Source organism: Capsicum annuum, chromosome 2 (genome assembly GCF_002878395.1).
Source record: "Capsicum annuum cultivar UCD-10X-F1 chromosome 2, UCD10Xv1.1, whole genome shotgun sequence".
Lineage (NCBI taxonomy): Eukaryota > Viridiplantae > Streptophyta > Magnoliopsida > Solanales > Solanaceae > Capsicum > Capsicum annuum.
This window is the reverse complement of record NC_061112.1, coordinates 125,761,666-125,778,877: the sequence shown is the minus strand read 5'-3', so window position 1 is coordinate 125,778,877 and position 17,212 is coordinate 125,761,666. Positions and strand designations below refer to the sequence as shown.

Sequence of the window (17,212 nt, the reverse complement as noted above, 5' to 3'; positions counted from 1 at the left end):
TGATCGACTTTCATGCTAGTTCTTGCTCCAATATGAAAGTTCCATTTCAGGAAAGGACGGCGTACTATGATACTTTCCGTTTTGTTGAGCCTTGCTTTGGTCTCTGGTTTGATGGTTGTACGTGCTAAAAATCTGGTACATTTTGTTTTAAGTATAGAAAATTCAGACATTTTGCATAATACTGAAATTTTGATTTCGGGTCTGTCGAAATACATAATTAGCTCCCCATACATCCAATGATGATACATTTTTTCCATTTGCTTTTTTTTTTGTAAAGATACATAATTAGATTTCCATATAAATTTTTTTTATTTTGGTCTGTCGAGATACATAATTAGTTCCCGATATATCCAACGAAGATACATAACTATTTAAATTTTTTATAATTACTTTATACGGATGTAAATATAGTAAGTTAAAGTATATGTTTATGTTCTTTTTCCTGAGTTAAATAGGGATCCATCCTAAAATCGACTATTTGTGGACTTGAGCCGTTGGGAATCGGGGTGGCAAGATTGGACATGGACTACTTGTAAGCCCAAGACCAAACCCAAACCGAAACCCATTCGAAGTAGAGACCCTAAACCCAGTTGATTTGGGACTTGGACTAAAAAAACACCCAAATACACTTCAAATAAAGCAATCCTCCTTCTTGCCTGCAAACTCGTTCTTGTTCTCCTGCGAAATTAACGCACTTCTCTTTCTCTCCACCCCCCCCCCCCCCAACCCAACACACACACACAGAAAAAATCATCACGGTAAGTTGTAGTATTTCTTTTTACGAATTTCCTGAATCACTATATGTATGTTTCTGATTTTATATGATTATTGTTAATTTCATATATCCAAATCAGGTGTTTCTCTGAGTTGAGAAAAGTTTGTTTATTTAAGAATTGGACTGTCCTATTTGTAATCTGTTTCTCTGTAAGGTTTTTTTTTGCGGTTTTGTTATCAAGCCATGAACATGATTCAATGTTACTGTCATTTATACACAATTATTTATACATTTGTTAATGTGAAGTGATTGAAGTCTAGTTATTTAGGACATTGTGATATTCAATTTTGACCTGATTTAGAATACTGCCAAGGCGTGCACATGCACAGTTTGTGTGACATGACATGCAAGCCTTTTGGTTTTTTGGGTCTATAGGATACTGGTCTAGTATTTTGTTACGTGAACCTGTACTGGTCTCTCGGTAAAACTAGGTATTTTATGTATATATTTTCTAAAATTGGTGTAGTATTATCGGCTGGCACCATGCTATAAGAAGGTTAAGTGGTGCACTTGGTTGAGGCTTAGTTAATTACCTAGAGGACTAGGTCGAATATTGAAACGTTACGAATTGTGCAGTATTGCAATGGAAAAACTCAGAATAGTGTGGAATATATATAGGAGATTCATATAGCTGACTCTTAACTATTTGGGTCCTTTGGGATTGAGATTTGAGGTAGTTAATTGATTCCAAGTCCTATCTAGTTTCATTCTGTTTTATAGTTCTGCAATCAGGGGAAGTTGATGGATCTTAAGGGTGAACTTTGGTTCACAGGAATCCATGGCCACCCCTTCAAACTAATTATATTGTATACATAATTCTCATCATCAACAACAACATACCTAGTATGATCCCACGAGTGGAATTTGGGGAGGATAGGATGTATGCAAACCATACTCCTACCTTTGTGGGGTAGAGAGGCAGTTTGTGATAGACCTTCAGCTCAAAAGAAGGGAACATGAATCATATTTGCAAGAAAAATATGACAGTACACTAGCAAGATGCAAAGCAACTAAAACGAGAAATCAAGACAAGCTAGAAAGGAAAAAATAACGACAGCAAAGTGGCAAGATGGATCTTTGGTTATAAGTTCATGTTCACATGCTATATAAACCTGTAATTGCTTTTATGCCATTTGAAGTTGCTGACCCATATCAATTTCTGATAATGGAGTAAAGCTAGCTTCAACCATGTAGAATTATACAAGACATCAATATGTTGAACTACATCTTCCATGGTTTTTAAAGATGTTTGATTACTAACTCGTTATACAGGCGTTTTATGTGTTTCACAAAATGGTCTACATGTCTTATCACACTTTCATGAGTCGATTTAGTAAATCATGGTTATTCTTACACATGCAAGATACTATTAGATAGTTTCTCCTTGTTATGAATATGTTTGGTAGCTCTGCAATATTCTTCTCTTACACTGTGATTTCCATTGACTGTAAACAGATAAAGTGACCTAGTACCATGGAAGCACCTAATCACTCTGATGTTAGTATTGATAGTTCTCAAAAAAGCCCTGACGTTATTATTGATGGTTCTCAAAAAAGCTCTGACGTTAGTATTGATAGTTCTCAAAAAAGCTCTGACGATAGTATTGATCCAAAACCTCAAGTTATATACCGATGCAAAAAATGTCGAAGGATTGTTGCATCAGAAGAGCAAGTTGTTCCACATGAACCTGGCGAAGGCCAAATATGTTTCAAGTGGAAAAAGAGAAGCGACAACCCGTATAAGGAGTCACCTCAATGTTCCTCTATTTTTGTTGAGCCCATGAAGTGGATGCAAGTTGGTTGGTCTCATTCCTAACTGTTCTTTTATACCTATACAGAATTGCTTTCTGTCCTTTCAAATTACTAATGTCAACTCATTCTCATCTAACAGTGGAAGAAGGTTGTGTCCAAGACAAGCTTCAGTGCCTGGGTTGCAAAGCTCGGCTCGGTTACTTCAATTGGGCAGGCATGCAGTGCAACTGTGGAGCATGGATTAACCCTGCATTTCAGCTGCACAAGAGTCGACTAGATGAGTGTCAGCTTTAAATAATTGCCTGAGTTTTCTGTTGAGGCGTGGTTAGTAGTTATGTAAATCAGTTAAGAACTTCTAGTCTTCCTATGTATTATTAGGGGTATAGAGCGCTACATGATAGTTGGAAGCAAGCAGGCGTTTTTTTAACTGATGGAGTATTTGATGTAAAGTCAATAACAAGCAATTATAGCTTTAATGAAGCTGCTAACAGTATCGTTCTCTCTTTAATATGTTTTTCTGCCTAATGTGCTCACTGTTCTATATCATGTGTCAGAATGTTTTTTTCTCTTTCAGAAACAAAACGGTAACATATGTTTATCCCGAAAGAACAGAACAGTTATCAGAAAGCTCTTAAACATTTTATTTTGATGCCAAACAGAAACTGCAATGCTTGAACACTATTAAAACACAAATAACAATGGATTAGTCATTTTGCTTATTACCTATTGATACAAGTATAACTCCTATGAAGGAGTAAAAGTTAATCCTTTAGCTCAAACGAAATCATCTTTGGTTTCCGATTTTTAAACTCATATTTGTTCCATGTTATTTGTTGCAACTCCAGTGAATTTTGATGACAACCAAAATAGAATTGTACTTTTCCCTCACTCTTTTAATACAAAATATGTCTCAACATTGAAATATTCTTATTTAGCTCGGAGTGGAGCTGATCATCTAAAAGTTGAGAAAGAAAGCAAGAGTACAGAAAACACAAGTGCCATTAGTGAGAAAATATGCATGGATGATTCCCCTTACTGGCCAGCAGCAAAAGCTTCAACTGGAAAAGTTTTGGTTATGCCAGCAAGACTCTTGAAATGAATCTTGCCAGTGGGAGGATCATCCACTGTAATCTCATTAACTGGAGGCCATATCATCAACTCCTTAGCTTTCACGCCCTTGAGCTTCTTGATTCTCTTCTTGTCAATGTAACCATTTATTTCAGTGTCATAACTTACCTGTTTGCTGATCATATTGAACTTGTGCTCAATTTTTTTAGTTTGCTGGATCCACATGTAGCCTGTGTTCTTCACGAATCCTACTTCGATCACATCAGCAAGAGGGAGGAGCCCCATTGGGAGTCCGAATTCTTCGAGTAGGGAACCCGCCATTTTCAAACCTTCTTCATGCCCCTTCTTGATAATTGCTCCTTCCTTCTCTGCCATCGTTTGCTTGCTTTGAATCCTCAACACCTTATGTTCTCAAATAATTGCTTCTTCTTGATGACTTTTCTTTGCTTTTCTGCTTGAGAGAAACTGTATTTATTGTGCACTACTATAAGAAGAGACAAAAATATTTGATGTACAAACCAATGAAAGCTGTGGTTTTCACCTGTTGCTGGTCCTAAGTTTTATCAAATGCATGCAATATTGTTTATTTTTTGCCGTTCTTTTCTTGATTGGTGCCGCTCTATTCCAAGAATAAGATGACAATTCTGCGGCATCTAGAGGCTAATCCAAGGCAATGGGCTTGGATTGGATTAGATTAAAGAAACCTGTTATATGTTCCATTTGAAAATTCAGTTTCATAATATAAGAACTAGTACATGATATACATAAAAAGGTAGCTTTAGTACGGATAAATATGGATACTCTCCTTCCAATGACTAAAAAGATCTCTAACACGCATATTCTTTATGGACATCCTAACTTGTACTCCCTCCCTTCACTTGCCATATTTCACCTTTTGAGAGTCAATTTGACTAATCTTCGGAGCTAAATTGTATTAGACTAATGCAACATTTTAAATTTTAAATTTAGATGTTCAAAAATTATACAAAAGATACTATAATAAGTTGCAATCTTTTCTATAAATATAAAAAATATATCTTAAAATGTTATCGAAATCCACATAATTTGACTCTCTAAAAGTAAAACATTACCAGTTGGAGGGAGTAAAAAGTAGAACTATTATACACCTGAATGTTGCCTGAGGGAGTATATGCTAACCAATCCTTTCCATTGTGCTTTATTTACCAACAACAGGCAACATTCCGAAAACAACTTGTCTTAAATATTCTTGGAAAAATCATATTTCCTTTATTTTACTATAATTGTGAGAACAAATTATAGAACCAAGAAAAGATATCAATAAGAGCTAGTTGGGTGTCAATATCATGTAAACTGCGAAGCAACTGCTAGCCTTTGAAATATGGTAAAAACTTTTATCGTACTCAATCAAGTGCACAGCGTTATGACTTATGTACGCTGCTAGTCTGATATTTAAGGCTATTGACAAATTTAGTAAAATACCCTACAATTTCAATGATTTTCTTATAGATTAATCTTCATTATATCAATTCCAATTTGATGGTGTAGACATCGAAAATTTGCACAACTTTATAAGATGAGTCCAATCCTATTAGATTTCTTGGAGGATACTCTATATAAATCCTAAATTACTCCTATTTAAAGGGTATCATATTCCCTTGAAGAAACATCTCGAAAATTTCATAAACTCATGTGTAATATTACATAGAGATCAACTCTCTCTCTTCTTGATAATCAAATACATCAAGAATATCTACAAATTCTCCTATCATGGAGATCAAATCCAAATTTTTCTACGTTCGAGAAATACACTACTGACGGTCCGCGAATAATAATGGATGTAATCAAGAAAGAAGAATTAAGGAAGGAACAAAATCGTATCAAAATTGCTTATCAATAAAATTATATTTCTTCATATTTTATCTGTAATTATTTATTTTCCATCAATTAAAATTTATTGTAAACAGAATTCAACAAGCTCTGTTATTCGTAGTATACAAAAACTACGATATAAAGAAAAATAGTAAAAAAGAAAATAAGTGAGATGATAATAATAAAATAGCCTTTGTTTATTATAAATTATAAAGAGGGAAGGAATAAGTTTCTATCTGTTTTTAACATGATCTACAAATAAAAGCGAAGGAAGAATATACTATTTTCTATCATATAGCAGCTATATACCTTTCCCTCAAAACAAGGAGTTGATCGAATAGATTAATAGACTATAGGCTATAGCTAGCTAGCTATCAAAGCAGCAACTTCATTGTGCTTTCTAAATGGCCCAACAAATCTTTATTATTTTCTTGAAATTTTTGTGGCCCTCACACCACAAGATTTGTCTCATAAAATTGTTTATTAACAACCTATGGTCAAATAAAAATGTGAGAAGAGGAAAAGATAATACGATTGTGGGTCAGACCACATTTTAAAAAAAAAACGATTTTATGTTATTTTTCCTTATCTTTCTTATGTGTATACGCTCCAATTAATAGATAGACATGCCTGTCCCGGTCAAGTTTGTGTGTATATAAAAACACACATACACACACACAAAGGCAGACAAACTAAACTTAAGACATTATTTCATCTAAAGGAAGTCTACATTTGTGTTGCTAGCTCCTCCATCTTCTCAAAGCCCCAGAATATGACGGTCTGCTTCTTAAATCATGTCTTCTTTTTTTTTTTTTTTTTTATGTTAAGTTAATTGCCATTCGCAACCCTCCTAACAAAAGGAGAAAATAAAGAATAATATATATGGTATCATAATCTTTGTTATCGATAATGAGCGTGTGCGTTTATATGTTTTGAGACTTTGGAGTCAGGATTAATTGAACTTTATGAGTTTTGTATATATATAATAACTTCAAATGCTAATAACTGGGTTCTTAATTTAAAATCTGTACATCTTTAGTAATTTCCTAACATAGATATAGCGTTTAATTATTAGGACAAAAATGTGTGTGTGTGTGTGTTTTCCAATGTTTCACCTTAAAAACGTAACGCACATTAATTAATTTAGATTCTGCATGTTTATATCGTAGAGAGATACATGCATATACTATATCACAGTGTGTATATATGAAAATGGAGAAAGAAGTTGGTTTCTAACTCTTTGCACTTTTAGTTATGTCTTCTCATGTTATTTTCATCTCCTTTGGGTTTATTTTCGTTGGATTATTGTTAGTAGGAGATAAATTTGACCATTGTGTGGGTTCATTCTCTTCTTATTATGTTATCATTTCACTTCTATACTTCAAGCTCTTAGACATGCTTTCCAAATAAAATTTTGTCTTTCTTTAAAGTGATATTTTTCCCAAATTTTGTTCTTCTTCGGTATATATGTTTGAATATATGAATGCTTTGAAGACCATAGATAAATGAGAAAGAGTTGCCTAGCTAATTTATCTCAATTTTTTGATGCTAGTGTATTAAAGAGCTTAATATGTACACCTAGCTAGTGACCATATTTCTTTTTACTGTTTGGTTAAAGTCGTTACCTATATATGTGTATTATTTGCGCATAGTAATCTAAATTTGATAACCTAATATTCAGGAATTAATAACTTGTTATAACTAGTGTTAGTAGCAGAACTAAGATGTTTATTAAGAAGAGTCAAAATATAAAAAAGTTATATATCTATATACACAGTATCAAGGAGATTTAACATAGTAGTACACGTGTGTATATATATACATACACATACTCCTCTAGGGATATTTTAGTGATACGTTCTATAGGAACTGGGCGATCCTATATATATATATATATATATATATATATATATTAATTCAACCTATTTATGCAGTGTAATTTCCGGACAAAGAATGGTAAATTCACTCTCCTTGGACAAGTATATGAATAACATATATCCGCCTATCTATAATATTATCTACATATATCTTCTAGTCAAATGAAGATAAATAATATATAAAGTAGTAGCAATGAACACTTTTTAAGTAACAATATGCAAAAAGTTAATTGTTGCTATCTTTTTTCTGTCGAGGTCAAGAAGAATTGCATGAAAAAATAAAATAAAAGTTAAACTAGTGGATGCCCCCCCCCCCCACACACACACACAAAAAAAAAATATGTACGAAGTGGCTCTTCCACTCCAATTTCTCTACTTGAATATAAGATTGTGTTATGCTAAAAAATTTAGCCTTGTTAAAAATAAGTGTGGAACAATCCACTTTAATTTGTTTTCATCATGACTTACGCATATTGCGCCGTAGCCGTTGTATGAGAGAGATTATTAACAAATAAATGCTTAAAATAGGAAAAGTGTTAAAGCTGGTGAATTTTTCAATATATGATAGTAGCAAGTTAGTTATCAATTTTATCAGACGTCAATCCATGTTTATCATAAAAATTCTTTGTAATTCATTACAAGTGATTTAATTGTATAAATATTTTTTATATTACGAACTTGTAATACATAAAATTCTAAATTAGTTATACATTATTGATTTTAGATCGTGGAAATGAGAGTGCACATGGACTGTCAAGGATGCGAAAGCAAAGTAAGGAAGGCTCTCAAGAAGCTTCATGGTTCGTATCTCTTCTCACAATAAACCTCAGTGGTAGTTTGATAGGCGGGATGAATAAACAGAAATATTTCATGAGATTATTTTATTTTAATCTTTTAATATGGGATAATAATCTCATCATGTTATTACAAATTATGAAATACAATAATCCCAAATTGGCTATCATCTCACACCAAACATGCGATAAAATCTCAATTCTTTTCAAATATTAGTATCCTTATCCCACGTACCGACTATCCTTTGCTCCTCCCCTTTTGTATTTGATTTTTTTGATAAGACAACCCTGCCGAGCTTTGTAATTGAACTGTAATAAATATAAAGCATATTTTATACAATGATTTTTCCTATAAAATAATTTTCTTGCAAGCTTTAGTTGGAGCCAACGTTTAAATTATCATCCACCAAATAGACATATGACCAAAGTCGTCATTCACACAGCTGGTGAGGATTTTTTTGTGTCTCCATGCTTTTATATAGAAATATAGAATGGATTTTCTTCATTATCCAATTAGTCTTGGGATCCTAAACCCATTAATATGATTTGAAGAATTGATATTTTTTAAATCCTTATTCTATTAATTTATTTTCTCAAGTGTAAGAGTAGTACGTACGTTCAGTTGGCCATTATGTATAGCAGAACGTATTAAAACAATGCATCTATGTTAATTTGCCAAGGAAGCTTTGATAACTAAGTGATAAAAGTCTCTGATATTCTGAGTTTTTATAAGTTAATATATGTATTAGTAATAGCCAATCTGATCAGGCTTTCAAAATTAATAAGCGATTTTGAAAAATTTTGGAGAGAAGCCGTTTATGTTTGACAAATCAATTTAAAGAACACTGTTATGGATATTACAACTATTTGTGTTTCGCCAAGATTCCAAAGATGTTTCAAGGAATAACTATTTTTTCTAAAACTTTATTTTGACAAACAACTTCTAATATGACTTAAAAATAATTAGCTTTTTTCATAAAAACTTGGTAAAACTTCAGCTCTCTAGAATAAGCACTTCAGCAAAAAAAAAAAAATACTTTCAATTTTCCAAAAACTTAACCAAACAGGCTGTGAGAATGCATGTTTACATCGTCTTCTTTAGTCCCTTGGTGATGTAACAAACCTTTGGATTTACTTTGTTTCATTTTTGGCATTCATAGGAGTGGACAACATTGACATAGACATGAACATGCAAAAGGTGACAGTAACAGGTTGGGCAGATCAGAAAAAGGTCCTCAAAACAGTGAGAAAAACTGGAAAGAGAGCTGAACTATGGCCATATCCATATAATCCTGAATACCATAACTATATGAACCATTATTATTACGACACATTCTACAGCAGGCCGGGCACTTACTTTGCCCCGCCTTCTTCCTACAACTACCGCGTGCATGGCTACAACGGCCATGCTCACAGTTCCTACGCAGAGCTACCTTACAATGCTATTTTCGATGAACAAACCAGGCACATGTTTAGTGATGATAATGTCACTGGCTGTTCTATTATGTGATTTCAGCTGATTCAATATTCTCAATAGGGGGATTGCAATGCTCTAGTTGCTGTCTTTGTTTCTATTTTTTTTTTTTTCAAGTACATGTTTGATTTGCAAACTATGGATTACAATGGAATCAAAATCTGCTACTTGTGTTGTTCTGTTAGCATTATCTGTATCTCAAAGTGTGCATATATAGTTTTTTCTTCATGTTGTTAATACTGTTCTTCAGCTTACTTTTTCTTTCGAAGATGGCAAAAGAGCAAACTCACATAGATATATAGCAACTAATATTATACAGGGTACAAAGCTAACATCAACTTCAACAGTCTTCTTATTGAAACTGGTGACGGAGCAACAAGCCAGTGAAAGGTGGTCAGTTTAACACCCTTGGCCGAAAATCATATTGATATATACCTATATCTTGAATATGCTTTGGGAAAAAACTGGCTTCACTACTGTTGAAATCAGCACTATAACCAAGTAAACCAGCAGTGTTGGGACAAATATACATTTGCAATCAACTATAGATTGCGAACACTACATTTTAAAATGAAACGAAAAGGTTGATATTCATCAAGTTTTTTAATAAATGCTGATCATAGTAAGAAAATTTTATTGCCAATATAAACATAATGAAATACAATTAAAAAACAAAAGATGGAGACTTGTCAAAGTTCATAAAAATCGAAGTAGGAGTTGGATACTTTTCCAGCCTACCTCTTCACCACAGTTGTCGCCACTAGACTCAACCTTCTTTTTAGATACAGCAACAGCCTTTCCCTAAAGATGGAAAATAATCAGACAACATGGAAATGCAAGCAACAAATCAGATAAGATACTGAAAAAGCTAATAAGATGTATTCAATGAGATGGTAAGAGGACAAATATGTAGTAGTCAAACCTTGTCTGCACCAGAATCAGAATCAGAATTATCTTCATCAGAGTTGGTTTCTTCAAAGCTATCACTAGTGTTTTTCACCGTTTTTGGTTGACCAGCAACCGGTTCCTGTCAAAGAGTTATCAAAATATATACATCAATATCGCACCAATTTCATCAACTCAGCTGTGAAGGGACAACATTTGCATATACTACTTTAACATATGCCCTTACATCATCATCTGAACTGGACTCATCGCTTGAATCTTGCTTTTGATAGGCAGCGACAGGTGCTTTCTTAACAACAGCGTCCTCCTCTGCGGAGCTGTTATCATGCTCAGAACTAGATCCATCACTTGACTCGTCACTAGATTCTTCCTTTTTAGAGGCAGCAGCAGGCATTTTAATTTCATTAAAATGTACGCTGAATTTCTCTCTGTACAACCATATGACTTACAATCTAGAAACTTACATAGATATTGCTATGAGCGAAAAAGGGCCAGAACGCCGAGTGAAAACTAACATCAACTTTCTTCCACCCCAACTGTTGCAAGCCACGCATCATCTCCTCTGTTCAAAAAGAGTAGTAAGATTCTAGTATGCTATAGAGATATAGAAGCATTGAAATTAATTGCAACAAACAGAAACAGCTCCCTTAGTACTATTTTACCTTCCATACTTTCATGATATTCTAACGTCCTATGCGTGCTTGGTGCCCTTTGAGCTGCTTCCTTCTCTTTGGCTGCCTCAAGGGGGTAATGAGGTCCTTCACATGAACCTGGAGGACAATATTCGACATCTACTAAATGTTTGAGCCATCCAAAGATCGCCAAGGGGGGATGCCAATAAAATTTTAGAATTGTATACAAACAAAATCGTCGTGTCATGAACTCACCAAGAAAAAACTCACAGAAGATCATGACTTTTCAGAGTTTTATAGCTATAATCCTGCTAAAGAATATGATTTCACATGATAACATACTTCTATGAGTATTATATCCATCCAACTATGAGAATCAAAAGTAGTATGCGTGCCATGACAAATGTACATACTTAGACGTGAAGAATAATAAGACATGCAGCTATAAAATGACCACAACACGAACTATTCCTTTGTCATGATTTACTAAAGAATACCACTGTCCTTTACATAAAGTATACACTTCCTCATTTAGGGAATGAAGAAAAAAATGAGTTATAAAGTCATGGCCAGTTGAGGAGAACTGAACAGGCTCCCTCAATGTAAAGAACAATTGCATCTCATCCCTAGCCTGACAATAGGCAACTACATTGGACTTTTTTACAGGGCTTTAACAGTAAAGAAAAAAAATCCTCTTTCCATTCAAAGTAAGGCCGTTCTTTCGTCCGACACATGCAGTAACTCACCATCATATAGTTCATTTCATCTCTAGAAAAAACAGAAAGTAATTCCTACTTAAAATAGTATAGCTTTGAGAAATCAAATTTCCCATACCAGGAAATGACTGCCCTCCCTTTGCTTGTATGCAAAGGAAGGGTCTAAAACTAGTAACAGTTTCTAGATTCTAACTTCAGTACACCAAACATAAAATCAAGGTTTCCTTTTTTATTTCAACGGAAGATGCAAATGTAATGCCAAGGTACGTGGTATCATGGATGGAGAGATTACCTACTCAAATGCAGGTTATGTCTATATGCCTTTTAAGTTTTCATTAATGTTTCAGCAACATTAAAATCGAAGGTTCCTGTATAAAAGAAGTTGATAGATAATTTATTTTTAACAAAAAGAAGGTGGTTCAGGTTTCGGTTCACCAATAAGCTAAGGCAGTTTATGGCGCTCAAGCTACATCTGATACACCCTTAAGTTTCAGTTCTCGATCATATTGTCCCTATACCTATTCCCAGGAATTTCAGTTAGACCTGGCCAAACTTGGCAGGATAAAATTTAGATTGGGAACCTTGAGTAAATATTACTTACCCAACCCAATTATATACTTGGATGTCCTTTTCCTTCTTTATCTTGACTAAATGCCAACATTCACAGACCTATATTTATGGACAATTGAAGTAACAAATGAATAGTAAATCACAGATCGCCTTGACGAGTTCTGTCACTCTTCTTATAGATGATGTACGCCAACCGACCATATCTAGATAACGTTTTTTCTTTTTTTTTTTTTGTTGTGAAGGTAACGGTTGTAGTATGTGTTAAGCACAATTCAGTACATAGGTTGTACAGAAACCATATATACATGTGAGCAAAAGTAAGCAAAACAGGCCTACCATCCTAACAAGAACCTAAAGTGTCTAGGATAGATATAATATCTTCTGAATAGACCTGATTGCACCAAAAACAAAACAACAGAATACAATTAAGTTTGATTGATCTTCTGTACTGTATTGCTACTGTTCGTCTGCTCCAATTCCAGCTGCTTCCCAGCTAAGGAGAGAGCTTTAGAAATCTTTCTAGGCATTGTCCAGGCTATACCTCTGAGATTAATGAAGATGTTCCATAATTGGTTAGTGATGTTGCCGTGAAGAAATAAACGGCCAACTGTTTCCGCCTCTTTTTCGCATAAGAAACATCTAGAACAAAGAATCCACTTTCTCTTGATTAAATATAGCTTCCTTTGACCATATCTAGATAATGTCAAGAAATCTCTGCAATCAATTCAAAAAATTGAGAGAAGAAGCACTGGAATGAACTTTATCAATGAACTAATTTTTCTAATTAAATGAAGTAACAACAAATGAGATGCAACGGGTATGATCAGGAGCCGGTTACAAAGTAATCTAAACACTTTTCTCTGGATAAGCTGCTAATAATAACATACTATCCAAATTTTGAGAGACATTACCACATTATGGTTTAAACTGATTCAATAAAACACTTAGCGACTCATTCTACCTAACAAATATTAATGTCCCAAATTATGATATCCTCCTACACGAAAAAATAAAATGAGCTCAGATAATAATTGGCTTCAGCTTTGGTAAGGTATTTGCTTTTTGTTGTAGTTTCTGTTCCTGCTGTTTTTGTTACTATCTGATACTTCCTGTACGTCTGATACTTTTTTCTGGACTACTTTGGGCAATTTTTCAAGAACCGAGGGTCTATCAGAAACAACAGCCTTTGTACCACTGCCTTTGTACCACTGAGGTAGAGGTAAGGTCTGCATACACTCCGCCCTCCCTAGATCCTACTTCGTGGGATTATACTGGTTGCATTGTTGTTGTTTGACACGTAGATATTACATCAATGATGGAAAATTTTGAAAAAGTTGGAGCACAGAGATCACATATCTCAAACTTTGAATAACTAATAAATTTGAGCTTTGGAAGTAGTGAAATTTATGTAAAATAGAATGGCATCAAACATTTTAAGACGTCTCAATTCTCAAATGAAAAGATGACTGTTATTAGACATTTTCTAGAAACTGCGTAAATGCCAAAAAAACAAATGACTGACCACACCTTATTATAGATGTTCATGAGGTACCCCAAGCACAACAATTTACAAATAAGATTCCATTTTAACATATAAGTCAGCCTTAAAGGTTGAATTAATACAAAAGTTTTGGAGTTTTCTCCTTTTCGAAAGCTAAAAGTTTTTGAGTCCACAGGCACCTCCTATTCCACTCAAGTTTCAGAATTTCCAGGTAGAGACTCCATTACGAGATTTGCCTCTCCACTTCACCTGAGGTAGTGGTATGATCTGCGTACACTAGGGACTCCACTATGTGGAAATACACTGGGTATGTTGTTGTTGTAGACTCCATTACGAGATTTACAAATTTAAAAGTGAGTAAACAGGATATATTCCTACTTAAAATACATAAAAACAACTGAAATCCCTAACTAGGAATTGTAATGGACATAATCTAGTAACTAAGGACAAGCCCAGTAAGTAAAGGTAAATTTCTTATTTTAAAAATGGTAATAACATTCCGTTTAAGAAACATTTAGATAAGATCCTTTGATGGATAAGTGATAAAATTGTACCACGAGAACAGACCTGATTTTTTTCCCTCACCCAACTAGACATTTCCGACAACCCATAAGAACAGGAACAATCTAGGACTCTCTGATTCAGCAATAATTGATCCATATCTGCCATACTTACTAGTCACATCATTTTTACACTATACATTGAGATAGAATCAAATTGTTAAATGAGAAAAAAAAAACTATAATTTCCATTTAGCATTTCTATCCATCTCGGGTCCGTGATTCAAGGTAATGGTGAGATTGACGAGGATGTCTCGCACCGTATTGGGGTGGGATGGATGAAGTGGAAGCTCGCTTCGGGGGGTTGTGTGATAAGAAGGTGTCGCCCAAGCTTAAAGGCAAATTCTACAGGGTAGCAGTCCGTCCGGTCATGTTATATGGAGCGGAGTGTTGGCCAGTTAAAAACTCCCACATTCAAAAAATGCAGATGGCGGAAATGCGGATGTTGCGTTGGATGTGTGGGCTGACTAGGGGGGATAGAGTTCGAAATGAGACTATCAAGGAGAAGGTTGGTGTGACTCCAGTGGAGAATAAGATGCGGGAAGTCCGATTGAGATGGTTCGGACACGTGATGAGGAGGGGCATGGATGCTCCGGTTTGTAGGTGTGAGAGGCTAGCTTTGGATGGTTTTAGGCGGGGTAGGGGTAGGTCGAAGAAGTACTAGGGAGAGGTGATTAGGCGGGACATGGAGCAGTTACAGCTCACTGAGGACATGATCCTAGATAGGAAGATCTGGAGAACGCGAATTAGGGCAGAAGGCTAGGGTCAGTTTGGGTCGCTAGTGTAGGGCATTACTTGGTGGGGGTATTATTCTTGTTATGATACCTTGTTTCATACTTTATTACGAATCTATTTATTTTTCTCTGTTTACTATTACTTGTGGGTGTCGTATTTATGTTATGCCATCTTGTTCCATGCTTTACTATGAATTTGTTTATTACTCCGTGTCTCAAGCCGGGGATCTATCGGAAACAGCCTTTCTACTTCTTTAGAGGTAGAGGTATGGACTGTGTACATTTTACCCTCCCCAGACCTTACTATGTGGGAATACACTGGGTTTGTTGTTGTTGTTGTTGTTAGCATTTCTATCCATCCTGTATTTTAATTAGCTTCCCGAGGGAGGTCCTTTGGAGATGCTTGGAGGTGAGAGGGGTTCCGGTGGCGTACATCAGAGCTATTAAGGACATGTACGAGGGAGGAAAGACCCGGGTGAGGACGACGGGAGGAGACTCAGAGCATTTTTCAATTGAGACAGGGTTGCATCAGGGATCAACTCTTAGTCTGTTTCTTTTTGCATCGGTGATGGACGTGTTGACGTGGAGTATTCAAGGCGAGTTACCTTGGTGTATGTTATTTGCGGATGATGCAGTGTTGATTGATGAGACGCGGGGGGTGGGGAGTGAATAACAAATTGGAGGTTTGGAGGCAAACCCTTGAGTCTAAGAGGTTCAGGTTGAGTAGGTCCAAGACGGAGTATTTGAAATGCAATTTTAGTGATTCGAGGCAGGAGGACGAAGTGGTGGTGGGGCTGGATTCCCAGGATGTCTGTAGGAGGGATAGTTTTAAGTATCTTGGGTCTATGATCCAGGGAATGGTGAGATTGATGAGGATTTTCTAAACGTATTGGAGCAGGTTGGATGAAGTGGAGGCTCGCCTCGGGAGTGTTGTGCGATAAGAAGGTGCCCCTTAAGCTTAAAGGCAAATTCTATAGAGTGGCAGTTCGTCCGGCCATCTTATACGGAGCGAGTGTTGGCCAGTTAAGCACGTTCACATCCAAAAATTGAAAGTGGCGAAAATGAGAATGTTGCGTTGGATGTGTGGACTTACTAGAGGAGACAAAGTTAGGAATGAGATTATCCAGGAGAAGGTGGGAGTGGCTTCGGTGGAGGAAAGGATGCGGAAAGAAAAGCTGAGATGGTTTGGGCATGTGATGAGGAGGGTCGCGGATGCCTCGATTCGTAGGTGTGAGAAGCTAGCGTTGAATAGCTTCTGGAGGAGTACAGGTAGGCTGAAGAAATACTGGAGGGAGGTGATTAAACATGACATGAAGCAGCTTCAGCTTATTGAGGACATGACCCTAGATAGGAAGGTGTAGCGGTCGAGGATAAGGGTAGAAGGCTAGTGCTAGCGTGTGGGTTGTAGCAAGCAGTCAGGAGAGGTCTTGTATAACCAAGTTAGTAACCATAAGACAGTGTACATGAGTGTCTTTGGTATGTGAGTATGTTACTACTAGGTGGGTGTCATATTTCTTATTTCTTAGTTCCTATTTTTCTTATTCCGTGTTGCTCTTATTTCCCGTATTTCATATTTCTGCAATTTTTATCTTATTATTTCTTATTCTTTATTTCTTTTATGCAATCCATCCCCTTTTTATTATTCTTTATCTTGAGCCGAGGACCTATCAAAAACAACCCCTCTACTTCTTCGGAGGTAGCGATATGGACTGCGTATATCTCACCCTCCCCAGACCCCACGCTGTGGGAATACACTAGGTTTGTTGTTAGTTGTAGTATTCGACCACCAATCTAAATAAAGTGCACTGTAAACACCCCCATCCCCCTAGTTCTTTTTCTTGATAAATCAAACAAGTCATACAGCTACACATCAAGAATCAATTAATCTACTAACTAAGAGCAGAAAAGATCAAAATTGGCAGAAATTTCAATCCAATAGCCAAAGAATTAATTCACTTTGGCATGAATTTGGAATTACCAGAAAAAAGACAGAAAGAATTAAC

General features: G+C 35.6%; 4 protein-coding genes across 6 annotated transcripts; 2 read left to right on the top strand and 2 right to left on the bottom strand.

The window, feature by feature from the left end:
• Positions 1 to 599: 599 nt before the first annotated feature.
• On the top strand, positions 600 to 3,034 carry LOC107861183 (probable inactive dual specificity protein phosphatase-like At4g18593). The gene is made up of 3 exons (XM_016706548.2): positions 600 to 758; positions 2,231 to 2,573; positions 2,666 to 3,034. The coding sequence occupies exons 2-3, from the start codon at positions 2,249 to 2,251 to the stop codon at positions 2,818 to 2,820; spliced, it is 480 nt and encodes a 159-aa protein (XP_016562034.1). The 5' UTR covers positions 600 to 758; positions 2,231 to 2,248; the 3' UTR covers positions 2,821 to 3,034.
• Positions 3,035 to 3,182: 148 nt separating this feature from the next.
• On the bottom strand, positions 3,183 to 4,778 carry LOC107861182. Of its 3 annotated transcripts, none has more exons than XM_016706546.2 (2): positions 4,722 to 4,778; positions 3,183 to 4,298 (listed from the first exon to the last, which is right to left on the bottom strand). In XM_016706546.2, exon 2 carries the CDS (start codon positions 3,967 to 3,969, stop codon positions 3,559 to 3,561), a length of 411 nt encoding a protein of 136 aa, XP_016562032.1. In that variant the 5' UTR covers positions 3,970 to 4,298; positions 4,722 to 4,778; the 3' UTR covers positions 3,183 to 3,558. The 3 variants fall into 3 exon arrangements, with proteins under 3 accessions (XP_016562032.1, XP_047262838.1, XP_047262839.1); XM_047406882.1 differs by lacking the exon at positions 4,722 to 4,778 and having other exon boundaries at positions 3,183 to 4,059; positions 4,136 to 4,438; XM_047406883.1 differs by lacking the exon at positions 4,722 to 4,778 and having other exon boundaries at positions 3,183 to 4,045; positions 4,136 to 4,438.
• Positions 4,779 to 6,091: 1,313 nt separating this feature from the next.
• On the top strand, positions 6,092 to 9,795 carry LOC107861181 (heavy metal-associated isoprenylated plant protein 28-like). Its single transcript, XM_016706545.2, has 3 exons — positions 6,092 to 6,223; positions 8,047 to 8,122; positions 9,277 to 9,795. The coding sequence occupies exons 1-3, from the start codon at positions 6,218 to 6,220 to the stop codon at positions 9,624 to 9,626; spliced, it is 432 nt and encodes a 143-aa protein (XP_016562031.1). The 5' UTR covers positions 6,092 to 6,217; the 3' UTR covers positions 9,627 to 9,795.
• A 230-nt stretch (positions 9,796 to 10,025) lies between these two features.
• On the bottom strand, positions 10,026 to 12,941 carry LOC124896263. The gene is made up of 7 exons (XM_047407802.1): positions 12,875 to 12,941; positions 11,159 to 11,266; positions 10,961 to 11,058; positions 10,723 to 10,866; positions 10,513 to 10,617; positions 10,329 to 10,391; positions 10,026 to 10,148 (listed from the first exon to the last, which is right to left on the bottom strand). The coding sequence occupies exons 1-7, from the start codon at positions 12,939 to 12,941 to the stop codon at positions 10,026 to 10,028; spliced, it is 708 nt and encodes a 235-aa protein (XP_047263758.1).
• Between the last annotated feature and the right edge of the window lie 4,271 nt (positions 12,942 to 17,212).